The sequence below is a fragment of the Oryx dammah genome, unplaced genomic scaffold, assembly GCF_014754425.2.
Source record: "Oryx dammah isolate SB20612 unplaced genomic scaffold, SCBI_Odam_1.1 HiC_scaffold_27, whole genome shotgun sequence".
NCBI classification, from domain to species: domain Eukaryota; kingdom Metazoa; phylum Chordata; class Mammalia; order Artiodactyla; family Bovidae; genus Oryx; species Oryx dammah.
This window is the reverse complement of record NW_024070211.1, coordinates 76,280,189-76,304,430: the sequence shown is the minus strand read 5'-3', so window position 1 is coordinate 76,304,430 and position 24,242 is coordinate 76,280,189. Positions and strand designations below refer to the sequence as shown.

Sequence of the window (24,242 nt, the reverse complement as noted above, 5' to 3'; positions counted from 1 at the left end):
CCGAGAAATCTCCAATAGTGGGATTCAGACTTGGAAAGGGCTTTTCCTTGTTTGTTTTTGTTTTTCTACTAGACTAACAAGGTCTGATGAGTCCACAGCACTAACAAAACTCCTTAAAAAAAATCAAAGTAATATTTTATGGTACTAAACTTACAATTTGGGGTCCCATTTTCAAAGGTTCTGTATCATAACCTTCAGAACATGAAGATCTGACTGTTGTATAGTGGCAGAATTAAGATTTGGGGACAAAAACAATAATAAATGGATCTGTCTCCTTGCATTGAACACATTCTGGATTAATGATACCTAAGACTTATGAAGTCAATTAGAGAGAGAGGAAAATAGCCACTAGCAGGGTTTGACTTCCTTTGGGCTTGTGATCAAGTCTGCAAGCTCTTCCCCTTCCAGCTTTCCCCCTGTGATCCAGAACCACCTGTGTGTACTCAATCACACAGTCATGTTCAACTCTTTGTGACTCCAGGGACTGTAGCCCTCCAGGTTCCTCTGTCCACGGGATTCTCTAGTCAAGAATCCTGGGGTGGGGCGGGGGGTTGCCAGGCCTTTCTCAAGGGGATCTTCCTGACCTAGGGATCAAGCCCACGTCCCCTGTGTCTCCTGCACTGGAAGGTGGGTTCTTTACCACTGTTCCACCTGGGAAGCCCACAGAACCACGTGGGCAATGACAAACGTTAGCTGAGACCCCCTGATGTGCCATGTAGTGTGTTTGACGGGAACTAGAGGGATTCACCCATGAAAAACTCAAACAAGGAACTCAAACTGATTCCTTAGACAGATATGAAAATTGATTCAATTTATACATATTAAAGTAGTAGCGAGTGATAGTGGGGTAACAGTGAGATATTCCATGGAAGGCAAAGTGTAAGGAAGTAGACACTCAAGATTATGACTGAAATATACTACATTGCAGCGGAGAACCAATATGATAACAGAAGGTTGTGGGAACAGACAGACAGGCACTGTGAGATCCTACAGGTCCTGTGGTCTGTGCTCACCATACAGGACTTCATCCTTTCTCTGCTTTTTTAGGCAACTCGTTACCACTGTGAGAGTCACACCTCCTGGCAGAGGCCCATGAGCATAAGACTACAGGGCTTCTGGCTGTGGGATAATCAGGATGGATCACCCTGGACAGGGTAGCAACCAGTTATTCACATTGCTGATGCAAATAACTAGTGCTCTGTCACTTAGTGCTTTCATTTCCACATATTATTACCTGCTTGCTTGTTGTCTGTTGTCCTTCAACTAGACTGTAGGTATCAGGGGATCATGGGAATCAGGAAATTGTCTTTTTTCCCCTCACTGCTTTAAGTCCAACTCATTGTACTATGAATGGCTCATTAGTATTTATTTAATGGATAAATGACTCAAGTCAGTAGAAAAACAAGAGATTTGCCTTTTCAAAACATTGCTTAGGTTGTGATTTAATGTATGGACTTTGAGTGGGGTGAAGGATGAGATGTGAGAGGAGAGCAGATGATGACAGAAAGTGAGTCTGTGGGCTAATCTTTATAAAATCTGAGGGAGTCTCTGATAAAACTCTTTCCTGCTGGTGGGTAGGAGGGTGGAGACGAACATTAACACACAATAAACAACGATGCTGTGTCAGATACTGTGCTCTATGGCTATATATATTTCCTAGCATTTAATTCTCAAATCCTAAACAAAGCCGCTAATGTGCATGAATTCCATTTTAGAGATGAAGAAGCTAGGACTCAGAAAGAGTAAGTCATTTGCCTAAAAAGCTACAGTTCAAACCTGGATTTACCCAACCTTAAAGTGGATGCCTAACTGGAAACTACACCATGCTGCCAATCAGAATAATTCATCTTGGTCATAAGATTTACCACTTGGTTTCCTGATGTGCTTCTACAGGCTCTCAGATGTGCAGGAAATGGCATGTTGTTACCACTGGGCATTGTGAGCCTCATATTTTCATTTCGAGTGATGCTCTTTGAGGAAGTAAATTTCAATTTCCTTAGCTACGTTTTCCTGACACATATCCTGAGTACTGCTGTCAGCTCTGTTCTCTCCAGGCTCTGAGAGCTGAGTTCACAGAGGAGCCCCTCTTCCATGCTGTATCCTGCCTCAGTTCCTCAGACAATCCCAACTAAGACAGAGAAGTATTAATAGTCCCAGCATATTCATTTGCCAGTAGCTTAGAGATGAGCCCATATTCCAGTGCCAGTGGTCCAGTCACAGATCATCTAAAAAGTTCCTTCCAACTGTCTTTGTTTGGTGATCAGATCCAGGGTTTTTAGCCCCATCTCCCTACCAGATTCCATGATTCCTGCAACATGCAGTTCTTCCTTCTCCTCCTCTACTTTGTGATTACCTATACAGCAGGCTTTTCCCTAGGCCCCTACTCCAAATTTCTGTCATTTAACTTAGATAAACTATAATTCTTTTTTGGGACCAGAAACTTATCCTAAACCTCAGCTCTGTGCTTTCCTGGTTACACTCTCCTTGTTCTCTTTACATGCACACATGTCTTGGTCCCTACTTTAGCCTAATGGCTCAAGTGCCATCCATGTTGCCATTTACCTAGCTCCCAAGCACCAGTTGCCTTCTGCATTCCCTGCCATTGTGCGTTACTTACCTGGGAACTTTGGTATTAATTGCTATTTGTTCAGCAAAGGTTTATTCTCCCTTTCCTCCATAGGAACTGTTTCCTCCATAATACTGTTGCTAAGAAGTGATTGCTCATCCAGAAACTACATTTCCTGCTCTGCTATCTTGCACTGAACTGAAGAAATGGGACCAAATTTTATTCAGTAGAATAAAGATAGTTGAGATGTATACAACTTCCACCCTGATCCATGAAAACCTCCACAGGACCAGCTTGATATCACCTTCCAGAAAAATTTGATTATGTTAAAGTGGTAGGGCCTCCATCAACCTGTGTTCTTGATGGACTCTGTGAAGCAGAAACTACCCCTCCCATTATGTGAGTGAAAAATTAGACTCTAACCCATGATCCTAAGGACTTCCTTGGTAGCTCAACTGGTAAAGAATTTGCCTGCAATGCAGGAGACACTGGTTCAATTTCTGTGTCATGAAGATTCCCTGGAGAAGGGATATGCTACCTACTCCAGTTCTGGGCTTCCTTGGTGGCTCAGATGGTAAAGAATCTGCCTGCAATGTGGGAGACCTGGGTTTGATCCCTGAGGTGGGAAGATCTCCTGGAGGAGAGCATAGCAACCCACTCTAGTATTCTTGCCTGGAGAATCCCATGTACAGAGGAGCCTGGAGGGCTACAGTCCATAGGGTCACAAGGAGTCAGACACGACTGAGCGACTAAGCACAGCACAGTATGATACAAAGTCACTGTTACTAGGGGGTTACCTGATACAGGAGCCAGTTTGACTTATATAACACACACTTCTTCCAAAAACCATGGAGGTCAACAGTTTTTGAGTTTGTTGAACTTAGGACCTTCAGAATAAACACCATCTCACAGGGCCAGTGCCCCCTCTGGTGTCTGCCACTGTTACCAGGCCAGTTCTTCACCCTCTGCCTTGTACTACTCAGCCATAAAAAAGCACAAAATAATGCCATATGTAGCAACATGGATACAATTTGAGATTATCATACTAAGTGAAGTAAATGAGAAAGAGGAAGACAAATACCATATGATATCACTTATATATGGAACCCAAAATATGACAGAAATGAACTTAGAGATCAGATTTGTGGTTTCCAAGAGGGAGGGAGTTTGGGAGGGAAGGAATGGGAGTTTGGGATTAGCAGAGATAAACTATTATATATGGAATGGATAAACAACAATGTACTACTGTATAGCACAGGGAGCTATATTCAATATCCCATGCTAAGCCATAATGGAAAAGAATATTAAAAAAAAAGAATGTTCATATGTGTATAACTGAGTCATCTTGCTGTATAGCAGAGATTGACACAACACTGTAAGTGAAGTATACTTCAATAAATAAAATACAATAAAACAAAAGGACTGTTAAGAAGTCAGGCTCCCTTTCTCTGCTCCCCTGGGTCAGCCTCATGTGGCCAACATGCCTTATGCCCATTTATCAAGCTATGACATACAAAGAGATACTTAAAAACTGAACTGTTTCATGGGAACCAACACAGGAAAGCCACATACCTCTGAGGCCACAAGTCTGTGAGCACTCTGTCCAAGCTGTCCATCCCGAGAGCTGACAGTTGACCACACACTCCACCAGGCAGTGAAGGTTCATCCTCTGCGGCTTCTCCAAGTTACGCTGCAGATGGGAAGGAAATATGATTGTACTGGAGAATTCATCACAACATCAAATCAAATCACTATCCTTTTGTGGGATAATAATCTCTATTCTGTGAGAATAATTTTGCTATGTTTTTGTGAGAAAAATAGCCTGGCTTATTGAAACTGATGGCAAGTCTGAAAAAATGATGATCCTTACTTCATGACATAGAAACTTGTCAGTGCAAATTTCTTTTGATAAAACCTTCAACTTTAGAATAGACCCACATTTAAGGGACCAGGAAAGCAGGCAATTATGTTACACAGAGATCTGTCCTGTCACTCAGCCAGCAAGGAACCAACCAGAGGGATGCCTCAGTGCTAAATTCAGGCATCTTGCCCTACACTAACAGCAACCTAGGCTAAACAATAGGTAGAAAAACAAAACTGAAATCAACAACCCATCTAAAGTTCATAAAAAAGACCAATTAGCTAAAAAGATAAACATGATCTTAATCAAGGGAAAAGTTGATGATACTGTTTCTTTTCCTCTTGTCCTCTCTTAAACCCACATCTAGGCAAAATCACACATTTTCTAATGGCCAGTGTAGAAGAGGTCTTAGTGAAAGAGTAAATCATCCAAGAGACACAGAAAGAATACCAAAATATTCAGTTTTAGGAATTGTACATTATGTGATTGAGGAAAATGCTAACATTCAATATATGTTAAATATTAGCAATGTCCATTTTGAGCTAAAATTATTGATTACATCATGATTGCTTACTATATGGGCAAACTAGAAATGACCACATAAGATCTTGGATCTGTTTGAGATATGTGGGTATTCTGCTTAGGTTAATAATTTGGGACGTCAAATATTTGTTGAACATGTGGTATTTAGAAAGAAGAGAAACTAATTTTCTATTAATGAATAGTTTATACTGCTTTTATATCAAAAGGAAAGATTTACTATGTACACTAAAGGTAAATTTTTGACTTATTTGAGTTGTTGTAGGTTGGCGATTTATTTTTCTTGAAGCAGACAACAGTCTTGAGAGTGAGATGAAGCAAAATGTTAAAATAAATCACTGACACTTGTTAGAGAGAACTCTGTATTAGCCAGTCTCAGAATTTCATTAAAAGGAACATCTGATTTTACATGGTCTAGTTTCAGGGGTACTGTTGGTGATACTGTCGGTTGAAAGAGATGTTATGGTAATACTTATTAAGGTTAACTCAGGATCAGTGAGGAGGTTTTGTTCTGATAATTTTAATTGCCACTTGTGGACTCTACTTATCTAAGGAGAATGAGACAACTTTTATTTTGTCAGTTTGCTAAAGGCATTCCCGTGAAACCTGAGTTCACTGACCCCACACATTCCCAATTATTCCAAAGATTGTTTTAGTGATTCTTATAATGTGATAGCATATGGTCATCTTTGTTTCTAAACTGCCATCATAGTGCATTTCACTTATACGTTGGGGAGGAAATGTCAACATTTGGGAAGAGATTTGATTATAGCTTTTGTCCAAATTCCACATATTTTGTGATGGGGAAAAATATAAAATTACAAAAATTCAAAACCCACTAACTCTACCCAACTTGGATGAAAAATGCACTGTGTTTATTACCTAGCAAACATTTGCTAAGCAAATTAGCAGAGTATTCTAATAGCGAGTATCACTGTGCATCTTACATGCAAGGGACAGTGTTTCCTACTTAGGAAAATTGAATCATCTGCCCAATACTAAAAATCGATTTTAGAATCAATTGATGTCAATTGTTAGTTGGCAAGCAAGTACATCTAAATAAGTTCTTAGAAATAATGAAGAACTATATTTTTAATGAACCCATTTCTCCAATGCAAAATGACCTTTCCTGTCATTTTAAATAAGTTCAAACTTGTGAGATGTAACTGTATAATACTAGTACCTCTTACTCTAATTGAACCTAAGCTGTGATGAGAGAAACTGGGAGGGTCATTTATAGTAAGCATTGTGAAGGTTGCAGAACACTATTTAAAAATAAAAAAAAGCCATGGGTGTGGGGTACAAATACACATAACTTACCTGCTCACATTCGTCCATGGCAACAGGCTTGCCATCACTGCGCACACAGCTCAGAAGGCGGGTCCTGATGCCTTGCCCACAGGCTGCATTTTCACTCAGCTGGCATGTGCTCCACTCTACGGGCATAGGGTCACCACACCAAGTTTCAAAGTTATTTCCATGTGAGCAAAAGACAACAAACCTTTGATTCTCTGCATCAGTGGAGAATAGTGTACACAGAATCCTAAAACCATTTCTATGTGGCTTCAAAAAGCATTATGCAATTCTTTAATTGCAAAACAATCAATCAATCAGATCACCAAATAGAAGTGAATTTGTTTTCTTGAAGTCAGAAGCCAAATGGTTTATAGAAATCATCTCATAGTTGGCCAAGGTAGGAAAAGGAAAAAACTAAGCACAAATGACAACGAGTTTGGAATCACCTATTTGCTGGGCATAATTGAGAAAGAAAAAAATTACAGAAATGATGCTAGTCCGTGATATCAACCTGAAGATATTTTCAATGAATACATATAATTATCTAAATCATTTGGTATATGTGGTACAGTGGAGCCAAGAAAGGTACCCTCAAAGGGAAAGAGGTCATGATTAAAAGGGCCATTTTGAAAACTCTCACTTTAATAAGTTATTCTCTCATGAGAAAAGGTTTTGTAGATTTGGCTAACTGTATTACAAACTCAACATCTAGAGTTAGAATAAATCATCCCATAAGTAATTCTTTAAAAAATTTTTATTTTGGTGTGGGTAGAAAAAGAGATCCTCAATCATATAACAGGGAGAAAATCTCTAAGAATATTTTTCATATTTTGTAGATGATCTAAAAGTTAAATAGGAAGAGCAAGTCCATGTAGAGCAAAATCAGCATTTTAAAGATATGCTTTTTCAGTAAAGCAAATTTTATTGTATTTTGGGAAAATTAGTATGAAAACTAATGATCTAAAGGACCTTTAATGAAAGAAAAAGGACAAATACAACAGGTCAAGTCTCATCTATAAAGACAGTCTCATAGAATTTACTAGAGGTTTTCTACATGAGAAATCTCAGTAGTGCCACTGTGACCTTGATGGAAAATTTGTTTCAGAAAAAGACAACTGTTTTGCCCCTTCAAGCAGCTGGCCATTTGGTTATTAGTAATGAAGTCACTGCTGAGACTTAACCTGATTCTGCACGTCATGGCATTCTGTGTATCATTGCTGCAGGGAACAGATCAATGTAGTTATACAGTCCTTTAGTTTCAGACACTGAAGTACACCGTGTCTGAATAAGGAGGTCTCTAAAATATCCCTGTCCAGTCAGGCCTGCCATTTATCCTTGGTGAGCCCCGTAGAGCGAGTACATCACAAGCTTTAGTTTCTTGAAATAATAAAAGCCGTGAGAGAGCTGCATTCTAGGACAGCATGATTCCATGGTTTGTGGTTTACAGCCATACCTGTTAGATTGTACTGGAACTGGAAGCAATTTTCATTGAGAAGGCAGGGCCGCACCTGTGAGTCTTCAGCACACGTCCTCGAGCTCAAGGAGGGCCTCAGCAGGTGACGGGTTCTTCTCTGCATTGTGTGCGGATCACAGGACTATGAAAATCAAAGAGCAGGCAGAGTTAGACAGGAACTCATGTTTGTTGATAAACTGAATGTGCTGATCTGTATACATGGAGGCACATGGACAACACCTACAGGGAAGGGGCTGTTGAATAGAGTATGAAACAGAACATTGAGAAAATAAAATCACTATGGGAATCAGTGTAAGTAGTTTCTGGTTTTTCTACCTGACAACTCTTGTTCTACATTATGATGAATAATTAGGCACGTGGGGACCATTTTCATCCACTAAACACACTCTGTACTCTCAAATTCATTTGCCAGGTAGCAAGAGATGAATACATTTTGAATGTATAAATGAATGAGAAAAGGAAGACAATGTCCCTTATGCCTCCGGCTAGTCTAGCCCCAAAGAAATAACCACACAGAACACTTTAATGAGAACATATTTTTTTAAAAAACAGAACAAAGAGAGGGAATTATGAAATCAGTATTGCCAATCTAACAAAACTTTCCACTTATTTGGGAGGCATTACGATCCACAGAAGATTAGTCACTTCATGCAGTTGCCCGAACTTCAAAAATCTCCCACAAAAATCACTTTCCTTATGGGTCTGCATGTCCTCTTATCGCCTCAAGTCACATGACATTCTTGAGCCGGGTAAACCTGCCTGCCATCTGCCATCCATCTACTCTATTCACAGAGGACCTTCAGAAGCTCTCCCTGCTAGAATAATCTCCTTTCCCATGTCCTATATCCTATTCTCCTCCTACTTCTTCTTCAGAACACTAATCAAGACTTCATCATTGCCAGTCTTTCTTTTAATAATGACAAGTTCTTCTCTTCCTTCCTAAGAAACCTTCCACCCATGTTCAAGAATTACTATACAGTATTTGATTCCAAACATAAACATATATATTACATCTGCCTTTATATGATCATTCTTTGTTTCTTTATTACTCCATCTCCTCTTTTTCTTTATAAATTCTTTGAGGACATAATAGACCATGATTTCTACTTCCTGTGTCACTCCCTGAAAATTCTGGTATATATTTTACATAGTGGCTGTTCAGGTAACACCATTATATACAACATAATTCAGATTCAGAAATCTAGAGGCACAAAGATGTTGAAACCACAGGAAAGAGAAAAGTCTCTGAATTCATGTCATCAAACCATCATTGCCATATTTGGGATTTTTTAAACTTTTATTCCTTTACCTTTTCAGACACTGTAGCAAGAACACAACCTGTAAACTTAATTTTGGCTGCTAAGCAAAGTTATAATATTAGAATACACTGAAATATATAGAAAAATGCTACAAAATTCTCTTTTATTTTCAAATGCTTGGAGCCATTGAAACACATTTACTATTTATGTGACTTTATAGTTGGATTATCTGTCAATACTTATAAAGTATTTTTACATTTTAATTACATCAAATTGCCTCTAGATGATCAAGCAGGGCCACTGAAACCAGGTAATTATTCTTAATTATCTGCAAAGGAATCCCATGCTAATGCTTACAAATAATTTACTATTAATTCAGCAATTAATTTGATTGTTCTCATGAGAAGGAGTGATAACTTCAATGATTTACCGATGAAAGAAAATGAAAGCATCTTAAAAGTTTCTCCAGATTAGTGTTCTACTACTTTTCTACCTTAAAAAAATCAATGATTGAACAAGGTGAATGTGTATAAGATTTAAGAACTTGCTTAGTCTAAACCACCAAATAAAGCAAAAGAGAAAATAACACACATGAAAACATGTACACACAATTCAAATTCTGTAACTTTGAACAATTCATTTATATATTCTATATCTCAGTTCCTCATCTAGACCTGGGTGAGAAAGGGGCAGGAGCATAATTTGGTAGTTTTTAAGAGTATCTTCCCTCAAACCTCACACTCTTATCAGTCTCTAAGTCTGCTACATATGCTTTTAGAATGATACTCTCTGATTGTCATTCTTAACCATGTGGACTTTAATTATCACTTTCTAGAAATTAATATACTGAAAACCAGCACTGCAGCTAACTCTCTTACTAATGCTATCCAGAGAAACAGGCAGAGAAGGTGAATGAAATCCACAAACACAATCCAACCTAATCTTAGATGGTATCTGTATATTCTACCTTATAAAAATTGCCCTAGCACTGCTAACAACTAATATATGAATTAGTGTTTCTCCTCACTCTTTTCTTTCTGTTAGCTCTTTATAGGAAGTTCATAAAATAATGACTAGGTCACAAGGCAGATGGGGGTCGGCTAAGAAAAAAATGGATGACAAAGGAGCCTTATATCTAAATGATTTCTTTATTGGATCAAAACTCTTCAAATATAAACCTGAATCTCCTCTCCCTTAGAATATTCATAAAAAGACACTGTCAACTTCCTAAATAGAGAAGTGAGAATGTGATATGTGGATAACTAACCCCCAATCAACTTTAAACCAATCTCATTATAAAGGGCAACGTTAGATAGCTAAAGTTTATTTGCTAGGGAAGGAGATGACCAATAAGAACCAATAGTATCTAGTATATAAGTCCTTTATGAAATTAGGTTTTTAAACTTTGAAAACCACCACTTACCTTAAAGTTTAATCTTACAATATAATATTGCACCTCCATACCTTTTTTCTCTCTAGCAATGAGGCCTCTATCCCTGGGCCTGACCTGAGTATTTGTATTTATCTGTCAAAAGTAAACCAGATATTCCCTCTGAGAGCCTCCATTGATTTATTTGCACCCTTATAAGTGGAATCACCTTATCAAGTAAATATTTCCACTGTACTTGTATTGATATGTGTGCATTCCTTCCCATGGGCTATTTGGAGAATGTGTGTCTTAATTTTCTTGGACATTGAGAGCCTTGTTCTGTCTCTGACAACAGTATGTAGATAATAAATGTTTGGTATAGGATAATATTTGGTTATCCTAAAAACTAAATAATAAATGTTTGGTGTAGGATAATTTGCTTCTTCCTGGGTAATAAGACTGGAGTTTTGTAAACTGCCCTTAGCGACAAATGGTTAACCCTGGACTATGATCACATTGCCTAAATGTAAGTTTCTCCATAGGTCTGAATTCTTGATAAAAAGAGAATATAATATTTTCTCTCCTTCCCATACTTTTTCCATAAAATCTAAATGACAGCTCCCAGAATAATAGAATCTACCATTAAATTAATAAATTATAACAGTAAATGAGTTTTAAACTACCCATATAAAAATAAAAGATAACTTAGATGCTATATCCTAAATAAATCCAATGAAGAATATATAATTTTGTATTTTTATAACACTGAACTATTAATATTAACAATGATAATTTAATAAAACCTGGTATAAGTCCAGGTACTTATGAATTTAACTCACTCTCTAAATTTCTTGTCTGGAGGTAAGCATGAATCCCCAAGGCCTGGCCTTGTCAGCTTTCATCAGATACTGAAACCCAAGGCTTTTCTTCTGTTACAGAATGGAAAATTCTGATAATTCTGAGATGATTTCTCCATTTAGCTAATTAGCCCTTTCTCTTTCATGAGGCAAAAAAGGGAATATATATGCTATGAAGTTGAGTCTTGTTTTTTTTGAAAAAGTGGGATAAAAGATGCCAAATAGTATAACAATGCTATGTAAGGAAAATTCCTTAGAGATTCTGAGAAAATGGTTACAAGAAGTGAAAAAAAAGTTTTTTGCATATCACAGTGCAACAAGGCGAGCAAAATCAAAACCATTTAGACCAACTACATGCTCAGTAAAATTAATGACAAGTTGTCTTCACAAACCTCAAAATTGAATAGGAGGGGACCAAGGACTGAAGTTACAGAACCTGTGTGCTATCAACATCCAGCAGGGGAAAGGAGAAGGTAAAAATGGGGTGTCTGGTATACCCCAAAACACCAAACTGGAAAACTAAACCACAAGCAAATATAGGAATTCGTGGACAGGTTCTGGGGGCTGATGCAACCTGAATCTAATGATTTTTCAACACTATAAGCCAAAACTGCCCTCCAGACAATTTTCTGTACTGAAAAGAAACTGGTGGGAAGAGTTTCCAAATTGCTCAAAATAAGAGGACTAGCAGTGAAGGAAAAGAAAGGCCAGTAAACAAAGTTGGAAGGAAAACAGATCCAGTAAATTTCATGAATCTACTAAATTTTTGACCACTCAAATCAAACAAACAAAAGCAGAGAACCCTGGACCATGAAAATGAAATTAGATAAAAACAAGCCTCAATCACACTGGCTTCTAAAAGTTCACAAAAATTGATTTCCCAGAAAAATAAGTGAAGAAAGAAGTCAAATTCAAATCCCACAAAATGGTGTTAAGAGAAAAAAGTGGATGAAAGAATAACATCTCCATAGATAAGAAACTGCAGAAGAAACACATGCATACAAAAACAGAAGAAAACTCCTATTTCAAAAATAAGTGGTTGGTCATTTCGGAAATGACAAAATATGAAAGAACACAAAATAAAACACAGATAAAATACAAATGTTAAAGAATGAGAGAACCTATGTAAAAGATATGACCATTTTAAATTTTATTACACTTTAACATTTTAACTCATGTTGGTGGAGTATAGGGAGTGTTTTCTGTGTTATATGGAATACGGCAAATGCATAATTATGAAATATTCTGTTCTATCTCCAGTATCTTTGAAAAAGTGGATTTTTAGTATAAAATAAAGCAGATATAGATGTAAGACAGAACTTAAGTAAATACTTTTAGTTCATAACATGAACTCAAGAAGTATTTCATCTTCAAACTAAAGGAAATAATAGCATATATTTCAAAATTCCACTCACTGAAATGGTCTAGCAGCTGTGAAACCCAGTAAGTTCAGCATCCCTGAAGTTCTTCTTGTGGCACCAAAGAGTCATTTCCACTAAAAGAAGCCAGGGATTTTTAGAGAGAAACAGCTGATTCTAAGTCTGGCAAAGAAAATGTATAAAATAAGCTTGAAACATCACACCATAGTGGATAACAAGGAGGCTAACAAAAGCCACCAGAGTCTTTACTGAAGTATTCATAGAAAAAATTGAAAAAACACTACAACTAGGACAACTTGAGCATTGGTATAGGTGATAATTGAAAATGGTTAAAATATATCAAATTTATTTAAATCTATGATTTCATTATGATACAAAAATAGTCACATATAGTCAAAGATGCTATGTAAACAACTCCTCATTGTGAAAACAGGTAAATAACAGTGAATAAATATTTTCTTGTCTTTTCTATTACATAATAGAGCAGTAGGTGATTAAATGTCAGTTGGGGCAAAATTTTCTCCTTATAGTAGTACTCCCACAAGTAAATGAGAATGGATAATAGAATCGGAAGTTTGCCATTTTCTGTTTCCTAAATGATAATGAGTTTAAACTGACCACTGATGTTCAGTTCAGTTCAGTTCAGTTGCTCAGTCGTGTCCGACTCTTTGCAACCCCATGAATCGCAGCACGCCAGGCCTCCCTGTCCATCACCATCTCCCAGAGTTCATCCACACTCACGTCCACTGAGTCCGTGATGCCATCCAGCCATCTCATCCTCGGTCGTCCCCTTCTCCTCCTGCCCCCAATCTCTCCCAGCATCAGAGTCTTTTCCAATGAGTCAACTCTTCGCATGAGGTGGCCAAAGTACTGGAGCTTCAGCTTTAGCATCATTCCTTCCAAAGAACACCCAGGACTGATCTCCTTCAGAATGGACTGGTTGGATCTCCTTGCAGACCAAGGGACCCTCAAGAGTCTTCTCCAACACCACAGTTGGAACGCATCAATTCTTCGGCGCTCAGCCTTCTTCACAGTCCAGCTCTCACATCCATACATGACCACAGGAAAAACCACTGATGTTAGCCAAGCACATAAAAAGCTATAACCATACATTATGTGCCTCCTGAGAAAGAGCACATCTTCTATGAAGGAGTCTTGCCAAAGACATAATTCTGATTAAGCCTTTGCATGCTATTCCCAATTTATGGGAAATTTAAGGACAGAGGAACATGTTAAACTTCACCACAAGGATGCAATTTAAGAGACATACTGGGAAATTCAGTAGAAAAGGTGACCCATTTCCTTACCAGTAAATTGCTGGGAAGAAAAAAAAAAAGAAAGCAATGAAAGAAGCTAGGTTAAAGGAGATTTAAAGGCATATGTAAAAACAGGCTTGAACTTAATGGCTGGCCCGCTCAGACTATAGATCTAAAGGAAAGTAAGAAAAAAGATGATCATAGAAGTCTTTACAGAGTTTAATTTTACCAGAGTGAGGAGGATATAACCTGTGAAGCTCTTTGTGAGTCACTGGCAAGTTTCTATTTCCTAACCTGGGTGGCTGTTTCAACAGTGTTTGCCTGATAACTAAATTGTACAATTTGTTTTACATGGTTTTCTGTATTTGGAGAAGGAAATGGTAACCCACTCCAGTATTCCTGCCTGGAGAATTCCATGGGCAGAGGAGCCTCATGGGCTACAATTCATGGAGTTGCAAAGAGCTGGACACAACTGAATGATTAATACTATATAGAAATATCAATAACCTCAGATATGCAGATGACACCACCCTTATGGCAGAAAGTGAAGAGGAGCTAAACAGCCTCTTGATGAAAGTGAAAGAGGAGAGTGAAAAAGTTGGCTTAAAGCTCAACATTCAGAAAACGAAGATCATGGCATCTGGTCCCATCACTTCATGGCAAATAGATGGGGAAACAGTAGAAACAGTGTCAGACTTTATCTTTTGGGGCTCCAAAATCACTGCAGATGGTGACTGCAGCCATGAAATTAAAAGACACTTACTCCTTGGAAGAAAAGTTATGACCAACCTAGATAGCATATTCAAAAGCAGAGACATTACTTTGCCGACTAAGGTCCGTCTAGTCAAGGCTATGGTTTTTCCTGTGGTCATGTATGGATGTGAGAGTTGGACTGGGAAGAAGGCTGAGCGCTGAAGAATTGATACTTTTGAACTGTGGTGTTGGAGAAGACTCTTGAGAGTCCCTTGGTCTGCAAGGAGATCCAACCAGTCCATTCTGAAGGAGATCAACCCTGGGATTTCTTTGGAAGGAATGATGCTAAAGCTGAAGCTCCAGTACTTTGGCCACCTCATGTGAAGAGTTGACTCATTGGAAAAGACTCTGATGCTGGGAGGGATTGGGGGCAGGAGGAGAAGGGGATGACCGAGGATGAGATGGCTGGATGGCATCACGGACTCAATGGACATGAGTCTGAGTGAACTCCGGGAGATGGTGATGGACAGGGAGGCCTGGCGTGCTGCTGTTCATGGGCTCGCAAAGAGTCGGACACGACTGAGCAACTGAACTGATCATTCTTACTTTCTTTTTTTTAAATTTTTTTATTGAAGGATAATTGCTTTACAGAATTTTGTTGTTTTCTGTCAAACCTCAACATGAATCAGCCCTAGGAATACATATATCCCCTTCCTTTTGAACCTCCCTCTTTCTTACTTTCAACATATCTCTTGCACAGTCTTCTTAATGCATTTCTCCTCTGAAATAAATACTTTTCCAAAAAATAAAAATAAAAAAATATATATAAAACAGATAATTAAGTACCTACTGTATAGCAGAGGGAAGTCTACTCAATTCTCTGTAATGACCTATATGGGGAGAGAATCTAAAAAGAGAGGATATATGTATATGTGTAACTGATTCGCTTTACTGTACTCCTGAAACTAACACAATATTATAAATCAACTACAGTCCAATAATTTTTTTAAATTAACATTTTAAAAAGTTTTTAAAAAATCTATCATGCTGGGAAATTTAGATTTCTTTTCATTGTGGTATTTCACAGTCTCCAGATTGCAGTTTTTCCCAAAGTATGTTATATTCTACAGTGCATTCATAGGTGCTGAGAGAAAAGAGATTCATAATCAAATCCATTTTGGAAATGTTGAGCTAAATAGTCCTAAAGAAAGATTTTTGTAACATTGTTATTAAGTCATCAAAATCTATTCTCTCCTTTCTTCCAGGGCACAGAAGTGGACCATATATCCAAGGTTTCTTTGCAGGTGGGTGTGACCAGGTAACTTAGCTCTGATAAATGAAAGGTAAATGGGAGGCTATGTATGACACTCCACCTCTAACCCTAAAACCTCCCACATGTTTCCTCCATGCCCTTCACCCTCTCCAGGGAGCAGGGATGCTGATGAGTAGAATGGTTTTGAAAGCCAAGCTTGAAGATGGTAGACAATCTAGTAGCCTGCATCCCAGGATGACTGTATGGAGCAGAGAGTATCCTTTCCCCACTAGCAAATCCTACTTGGGACTGTTTGCTGGGAGAGAAATAACATTATATTCCATTTGATCAGCTACAATTTTGGGTTATTTGTGTTTCCAAATTGTCCATTATTATACTGTACATTGGGCTTCCCAGTTGGCTCTAGTGGTAAAGAACCCACCTGCCAATGCAGGAAATGTGAGAGATGTGGGTTCGATCCCTGTGTTGGGAAGATCTCCTGCAGGAGGGCGCAGCAACCCACTCCAATATTCTTCCTTGGAGAATCCCATGGACCAGAGAAGCCTGGCAGGCTGTGGTCCATAGGGTCACAAAGAGTTGGACACAACTGAAATGACTTAGCACATACTGTTGGACTGATGGGGTTGAAATCTTGGCTTAAACCTGGTTAAGTCAATTAAACTTAATTTCCTCAGAGGCAAATATAGTAAAGATTTTGTTTTATAGGGAGGACGAAATAACTACACTTCCTTATAAAACCTTAAGATGTTCTTGTGAAATGTAAATCTTTTGGGGAGACAAGGCATGAGCTCTTGGAAATTGATAGCATAAAAGCAAAATCCTCCCTGAGATGATGTTTTATTCATTGGTGCTGTGCCTTGCATTTAATGTATTCTCAAAAACTATTTATTTAAAGTGAATGGAGGGAATTCCCTGGTGGTCCAGTGGTTAGGGGGAGAAGGAAATGGCAACGCACTCCAGTATTCTTGTCAGGAGAATCCCGTGGACAGGGGAGCCTGGTGGGCTGCTGTCCATGGGGTTGCACATTCAGACACGACCGAAACAACTTAGCATGCATGCATGCATTGGAGAAAGAAATGGCAACCCACTCCAGTATTCTTGCCTGGAAAATCCCAGGGACAGAGGAGCCTGGTGGGCTGCCGTCTGTGGGGTCGCACAGAGTCGGACATGACTGAAGCGACTTAGCAGCAGCAGCAGACAGTGGTTAAGACTCTGCTTTCACTGCTGAGGGCCTGAGTTCAATCCCTTGTTAGAGAATTAAGATTCCACAAACTGCATAGAAAGGCAAAAAAAAAAAAAAAAAAAAATCTTACTAGAGGAGTTCTTAAGGATAACAATTGATTCCTATAGATAATAAAATCAAGAACTTGTCATTCATTTGTCTTTAAATCTGCAAGTCCATGTTTCCCAAAATGTGTTATCACACAGTCCATGTGGACTATGTGCTCAGTTTAGTGGGTCAAAATCAGCACTTTCTAAATTGGTAAAGCATAGCATGAGAAATATCTGTCATATATTCAGGGTAAAAATAATTTCATGGAACACTTCAGATATTTATATCTGTATCTATATATAGATCTCTCTCTTCTTCTATCTCTATATATGCACATATATGTCTCCATAAGTAAGTGACTATATACATGATCATTTGTGATATAAAATGTATTTCTTACTATGCGCCATGGTCAAAAATATTTAGAAGCCATCAGTATAATAAAAATGGTTATCAAAATAGCTTTTCTATTAAATAGCCTGTCATGGTCATTATTGAAAAACTGTTTATTCCATGTGCTTAGTCATTTCAGTTGTGTCTGACTCTGCAGCCCCATGGACTGTAGCCTGCCAGGCTCCTCTGTCCATGGGGATTCTCCAGGCAAGAATACTGGAGTGGCTTACCATGCCCTCCTCCAGAGTAGCTTCCCAAGCCAGGTTTCCTGCCTTGCAGGCAGATTCTTTACCATCTGAGCCACCAAGGAAACCATAGGCATGTGGTTTTTATTTTGCAGGTATGAACTGTAACTTTTTTAAAGAGGTGACTGTTCAGTATTTTTCTTTATCATAAAAACTTTTTTCTTCTTTAAACACAGGATTAATTTCAGGATAAAACAATTATTAAATTAAATTTGTATCTAGAGAACCCACATTTATTGTATGGGGTCAAATAACAAAACACTGTTAAATCAACCAGTGCTCCAATATAAAATTTTTAAAAAGCACAGTACGATGCTTAAATGCAAATCTGTAAGAAAAAACTTAATTTTTTAAACATATCTTTCTCCACAGGAAACAGGCCCAGGTGGAGGGCGGGTAGTGGTTGGTTCTTGTGCTCCAGTTGGATAAATTATACCCAGCCAGAGGGGAGAGTGAAGGAAGTGCCTAGGTTAACTCTTTATGTGCTGTAAGAGCAATTCCATTCAGAGTACTCACTTTCACAGGGTTCTTTGTGACATAATAAAAAGTAGGATCAGCACTCAGAAACTGTTGTACCTCATTTTGGCATAAGCTAATACTCTGTGATCTTAGCTCTAAGGTGGTGCTTCCACAGTAAGACACAAAGAACATTCCAGCACCTGTGATGTAATTTTTCTCATTTAACTATCTGGGCATTCTCTTGACCATGCTGCTGCTAAATTGCTTCAGTTGTGTCCGACTCTGTGCGACCCCATAGACAGCAGCCCACCAGGCTCCCCCGTCCCTGGGATTCTCCAGGCAAGAACACTGGAGTGGGTTGCCATTTCCTTCTCCAATGCATGGAAGTGAAAAGTGAAAGTGAAGTTGCTCAGTCGTGTCCGACTCTTAGCAACCCCATGGACTGCAACCCACCAGGCTCCTCCGTCCATAGAATTTTCCAGGCAAGAGTACAGGAGTGGGGTGCCATTGCCTTCTCTGCAGATATACCCAATACCAGAGTAGTGGTTCTCCACGTGGGGTCCCAAGACCTGCAGCATCAGCATCACCTGGACACTTGCTAGAAATGCAATGTATGTATCCCATAAATCTCTCGGGGGGAAATCCCCAACAACTATAGGGGTGGGGTTCAGCAACCTCTCTTTTAAGAAGCCCTTCAGGTGATTCTGATACACTCTGTAGTTTGAAAAACCCTCCTCAAGCCAGCTTGAATTCTCTATGTACAAAATAAAAGACTCCTCATTTTCTATACCACAACATCTTTGTCTAATCTTTCCTATCTCTTAATGGCAATTCCAGCCATCCAGAGGCTCAGGTAAAAATTCTGGAGTCATATTTGATTATTATTTTCATTACATCTTACAACCATACCTTGAGCAGATCCTCTCAGCTCTAACTTCAAAGTAAAACCTATGTTCTAGCTGCTTCTCACCATTTGCACCAATTTTACCCTGGTCAAAGTCACCATCACTTTTCACTTGGATTATAACAAATGATCTCCTATCTGATTCTTCCCTTCCCATTCTAGAGATCATGTTCAATTCTGGGGCCAGAGTGTCCTTTTAAAATAATGGAAGTTAGGTCACATAACTCCTCTCCTCAATGGTTTCCCAACTTAGCATAAAACCCAAATCCTTTGCTAGGGCATTCAAAGTCCTCCCCAGTCTATCTGCATTGCTTGTGAGTGCTCAAAGCCTTCTGCGCTCTTTGTTTACTGCTTCAGTCACCACTTCAGCCTCCTCTGTGTCTGGACAGCTCCAGGCCTTCCTTGTCTCTGGGCTTTTGTTCTTGCTGTTCCCTCTGCCTGCACTGTTCTCTCTCCTGCACCTGTAGGATTTGCTCCCTTACTTTCTTCAGGCCCCTGCTCAAATTTGAGAGGACTTCTTTGACCAGGCTACATGAACATATCAGCAACTCCTCCACATCACTTTTTGTCTTTTTTTCCCCTCCATATCATTTACTACTAGCTGATATGCCATATAGTAAGCTGGTGGTGTTTGTGTGTGTGTTTAATGGAGTATAACTGCTTTACAATGTTGTATTAGTTTTTGCTGCACAATAACATGAGTCAGCTATGTATATACATATGTCCCCTCCCTCTGGAGCCTTTCCCCCACACTCTCCATCCATGCCTCTAATAACAGAGCACCAAGCTGAGCTCCCTCTGTTATACAGCACCTTCCCAACGCCTATGTATTTTACAGCTGGTAGCGTATAAACGTCAGTGTACCCTCTCAGTTTGTCCCATGCTCTCCTTCCCACTGCCACCCACTTCATGTCCACAAGTACATTCTCTATGTCTGTGTCTCTATTCCTGCTCTGCCAATAGATTCATCAGTGCCATTTTTCTGGATTCCATATATATGTGTTAATATAGGATATGTGTTTTTCTCTTTCAGACTTACAGACTCTAGGTGCTGGTTATGTGTTTTGTTTGTTTTTAATTATCTCCCTCCCCTCTGTTACAATGTAAGTTCTATGAGAGCTGGAACTCCTAGAGGAAATCATAGAATACTCTTTGACATAAATTGCAGCAGTATTTTGGCTCCAACTCCTTCTTAATCAAAGGAGATAAAAGCAAAAGCAAACAAATGGGACATAATTAAACTTAAAACCTTTTGCAAAGCAAAGGAAATCATCGACAGAATGAAAAGACAACCTACTGAATGGGAGAAAATATTTGCAAGTGATATGACCAGTAGAGTAATCCCTTATATCCAACATATATAAACAGCTCATACAATTTACATCAAAAAATAAAACCCATTTAAATAATGGACAGAGGGACTGAATAGACATTTTCTAAAAAGAGGAAATCCATATGGTCAACAGGCATATGAAAAGGAGTTCAACATCACTAATCATCACAGAAATAGAAATCAAAACCATGAGATATTCTCATTGATTACTGATATTTCCAATACCTGGAATATGCCCAGGTCCATAAGAAATACTCAATAAACAGATTTCCACAAACAATGTACTAATGACAATCCAACTCCTATAAGGGCACTCTGACCTCATTGGCTCAAATTAAAAAAGAAAAAACATTGATCATATTTATCTCTTCAGGAGTTTGTGATATTTAATGAATTAAAAGGAACTAATGAATGTAAGCATTCTGGATTTCTGGAAATTTCAGACTGTGAAAGTGCAGTGAACTCCTATTATTACTGTATTTTCCACAGGTCAAAAGATAGCATTCAACAAAGGAATGTTTATGATGACATCATAGCAAACCTGATCAGAAATTAAAATACTGTAAATTAAATTACTGGTCAACCAAAAGGGCCACAGGTTGGATGCTTGGGTCCTACAATGATTTCTCTGTTTATTCTGATAACTTTGTCATATATTTGAGGGGTCCAACAAAACCTGCAAGCTTGCATAAAGCAGAATAGTCTCTTATAGCTTCTGCTTGTCTTTTGAGAGATTAAATGGATAATAACAAGAGAGACTGAGACTATATTTTGGATGTGTCCCTATCCCAGAAACAATAACAACCACCACCATTTTATACTGTGAACACACACCTAGCATTGTGGTGAACATTCTGTGAGGATTATCTCCCAAAGTCCTTCAGTCTCCCAATAATCCAGGTGTGCTTTGAATATATGTGCTTTTACAGATGATGAAATTGAATCTCAAAGAATGAAACAACCTTATAATAGGCACTCAAACCAGGATTTGAATCTGTGAGGGCTACTTTGCTCCTGTCTTCAGCTGATCTATTGTAATGTAGCAGTGCTTGTTGACCATGAGCAGTACATGTGGGGCCACCCAAGATGGACAGGTTATGCTGGAGAGGTCTGGCAGAATGAGGTCCACTGGAGAAGGGAATGGCAAACCACTTCAGAATTCTTGCCTTGAGAACCCCATGAACAGTGTGAAAAGGCAAAAGGATAGGACACTGAAAGATGCACTCCCCAGGTTGGTAGGTGCCCAATATGCTACTGGAGATCAGTGGAGAAACAACTCCAGAAAGAATGAACGGATGGAGCCAAAGCAAAAACACCACCCAGTTGTGGGTGTGATTGGTGACAGAAGCAAAGTCTGATGCTGTAAAGAGCAATATTGTATAGAAACCCAGAATGCTAGGACCATGAATCAAGGCAAATTGGAAGAGGTCAAACAGCAGATGGCAAGAGTGAACGTCGACATTCTAGGAATCAGTGAACCAAAATGGACTGGAATGGGTGAATTTAACTCAGATGACCATAATGTCTACTGCTGTGGGCAGGAATCCCTTGGAAGAAATGGAATAGGCATCATAGTCAACAAAAGAGTCCAAAATTCAGTACTTGGATGCAATCTCAAAAATGACAGAATGATCTCTGTTCATTTCCAAGGCAAACCATTCAATATCACAGTAATCCAAGCCTATGCCCCAACCAGTAACGCTGAAGAAGCTGAAGCTGAATGGTTCTATAAAGACCTATAAAACCTTTTAGAACTAACACCTAAAAAAGATGTCCTTTTCATTATAGGAGACTGGAATGCAAAAGTAGGCAGTCAAGAAACACCTGGAGTAACAAGCAAATTGGCCTTGGAGTACAGAATGAAGCAGGGCAAAGGCTAATAGAGTCTTGCCAATAGAACATACTGGTCATAGCAAACACCCTCTTCCAACAACACAAGAGAAGACTCTACACACGGACATCACCAGATGGTCAACACCGAAATCAGATTGATTATATACTTTGCAGCCAAAGATGGAAAAGCTCTATACAGTCAGCAAAAACAAGACTGGAGCTGACTGTGGCTCAGATCATGAACTCCTTATTGCCAAATTCAGACATAAATTGAAGAAAGTGGGGAAAACCACTAGACCATTCTGGTATGGCCTAAGTCACATCCCTTATGATTATACAGTGGAAGTGAGAAATAGATTTAAGTGACTAGATATGATAGAGTGCCTGATGAACTATGGACAGAGGTTCATGGCATTGTACAGGAGACAGGGATCAAGACCATCCCCAAGAAAAAGAAATGCAAAGAAACAAAATGGCTGTCTGAGGAGGCCTTACAAATAGCTGTGAAAAGAAGAGAAGCGAAAAGCAAAGGAGAAAAGGAAAGATATACCCATTTGAATGCAGAGTTCCAAAGAATAGCAAGGAGAGATAGGAAAGCCTTCCTCAGCAACCAATGCAAAGAAATAGAGGAAAACAACAAAGTGGGAAAGACTAGAGATCCTGGGATGAGGGGGCCTGGTGGGATGCCATCTATGTGGTTGCACAGAGTTGGACATGACTGAAATGACTTAGCAGCAGCAGCAGAGATCTCTTCAAAAAAATTAGAGATACCAAGGGAACATTTCATGCAAAGATGGGCTCAATGAAGGACAGAAATGGTAGGCCCTAACAGAAGCAGAAGATATTAAGAAGAGGTGGTAAGAATACACAGAAGAACTATATATAAAAGATCTTCATGACCCAGATAATCACAATGGTGTGATCACTCACCTAGAGCCAGAGATCCTGGAATGTGAAGTCAAGTGGGCCTTAGGAAGCATCACTATGAACAAAGCTAGTGGAGGTGATGGAATTCCAGTTGAGCTATTTCAAATCCTAAAAGATGATGCTGTAAAAGTGTTGTACTCAATATACCAGCAAATTTGGAAAACTCAGCAGTGGCCACAGGACTGGAAAAGGTCAGATTTCATTCCAATCACAAAGAAAGGCAATGCCAAAGAATGCTCAAACTACCACACAATGGCAGTCATCTCACACGCTAGTAAAGTAATGCTCAAAATTCTCCAAGCCAGGCTTCAGCAATACCTGAACCATGAACTTTCAGATGTTCAAGCTGGTTTTAGAAAAGGCAGAGGAACCAGAGATCAAATTGCGAACATCCGCTGGATCATGGAAAAAGCAAGAGAGTTCCAGAAAAACATCTATTTCTGCTTTCTTGACTATGCCAAAGCCTTTGACTGTGTGGATCACAAGCAACTGTGGAAAATTCTTCAAGGGTTGGGAATACCAGACCACCTGACCTGCCTCTTGAGAAACCTATACACAGGTCAGGAAGCAACAGTTAGAACTGGACATGGAACAACAGACTGGTTCCAAATAGGAAAAGGAGTACATCAAGGCTGCATATTGTCACCCTGCTTATTTAACTTATATGCAGAGTATATCATGAGAAACACTGGGCTGGATGAAGCACAAACTGGAATCAAGATTGCTAGGAGAAATATCAATAACCTCAGATGTGCAGATGACCCCAAGTTTATGGCAGAAAGTGAAGAAGAACTAAAGAGCTTCTTGATGAAAGTGAAAGAGGAGAGTGAAAAAGTTGGCTTAAAGCTCAACATTCAGAAAACTAAGATCATGGCGTCTGGTCCCATCACTTCATGGCAAGTAGATTGGGAACCAGTGGAAACAGTGGCTAACATTATTTGGGGGGGGCTCCAAAATCACTGCAGATGGTAACTGCAGCCATGAAATTAAAAGACGCTTACTCCTTGGAAGGAAAGTTATGACCAACCTAGAGCATATTAAAAAGCAGAGAC

At 39.0% G+C, this 24,242-nt stretch overlaps 1 protein-coding gene across 1 annotated transcript in view; it reads right to left on the bottom strand.

Annotated features, from left to right (window-relative positions):
- The window catches only part of THSD7B (thrombospondin type 1 domain containing 7B), an 889,260-nt gene that overhangs the window by 43,950 nt on the left and 821,068 nt on the right, over positions 1–24,242 (bottom strand). Inside the window, exons 17-19 of the mRNA XM_040228521.1 lie at positions 7,717–7,858; positions 6,288–6,403; positions 4,139–4,256 (exon numbers count right to left, since the gene is read on the bottom strand). Of these exons, the coding sequence (XP_040084455.1) occupies positions 4,139–4,256; positions 6,288–6,403; positions 7,717–7,858 (376 nt within the window). The remainder of the gene's footprint in view (positions 1–4,138; positions 4,257–6,287; positions 6,404–7,716; positions 7,859–24,242) is intronic.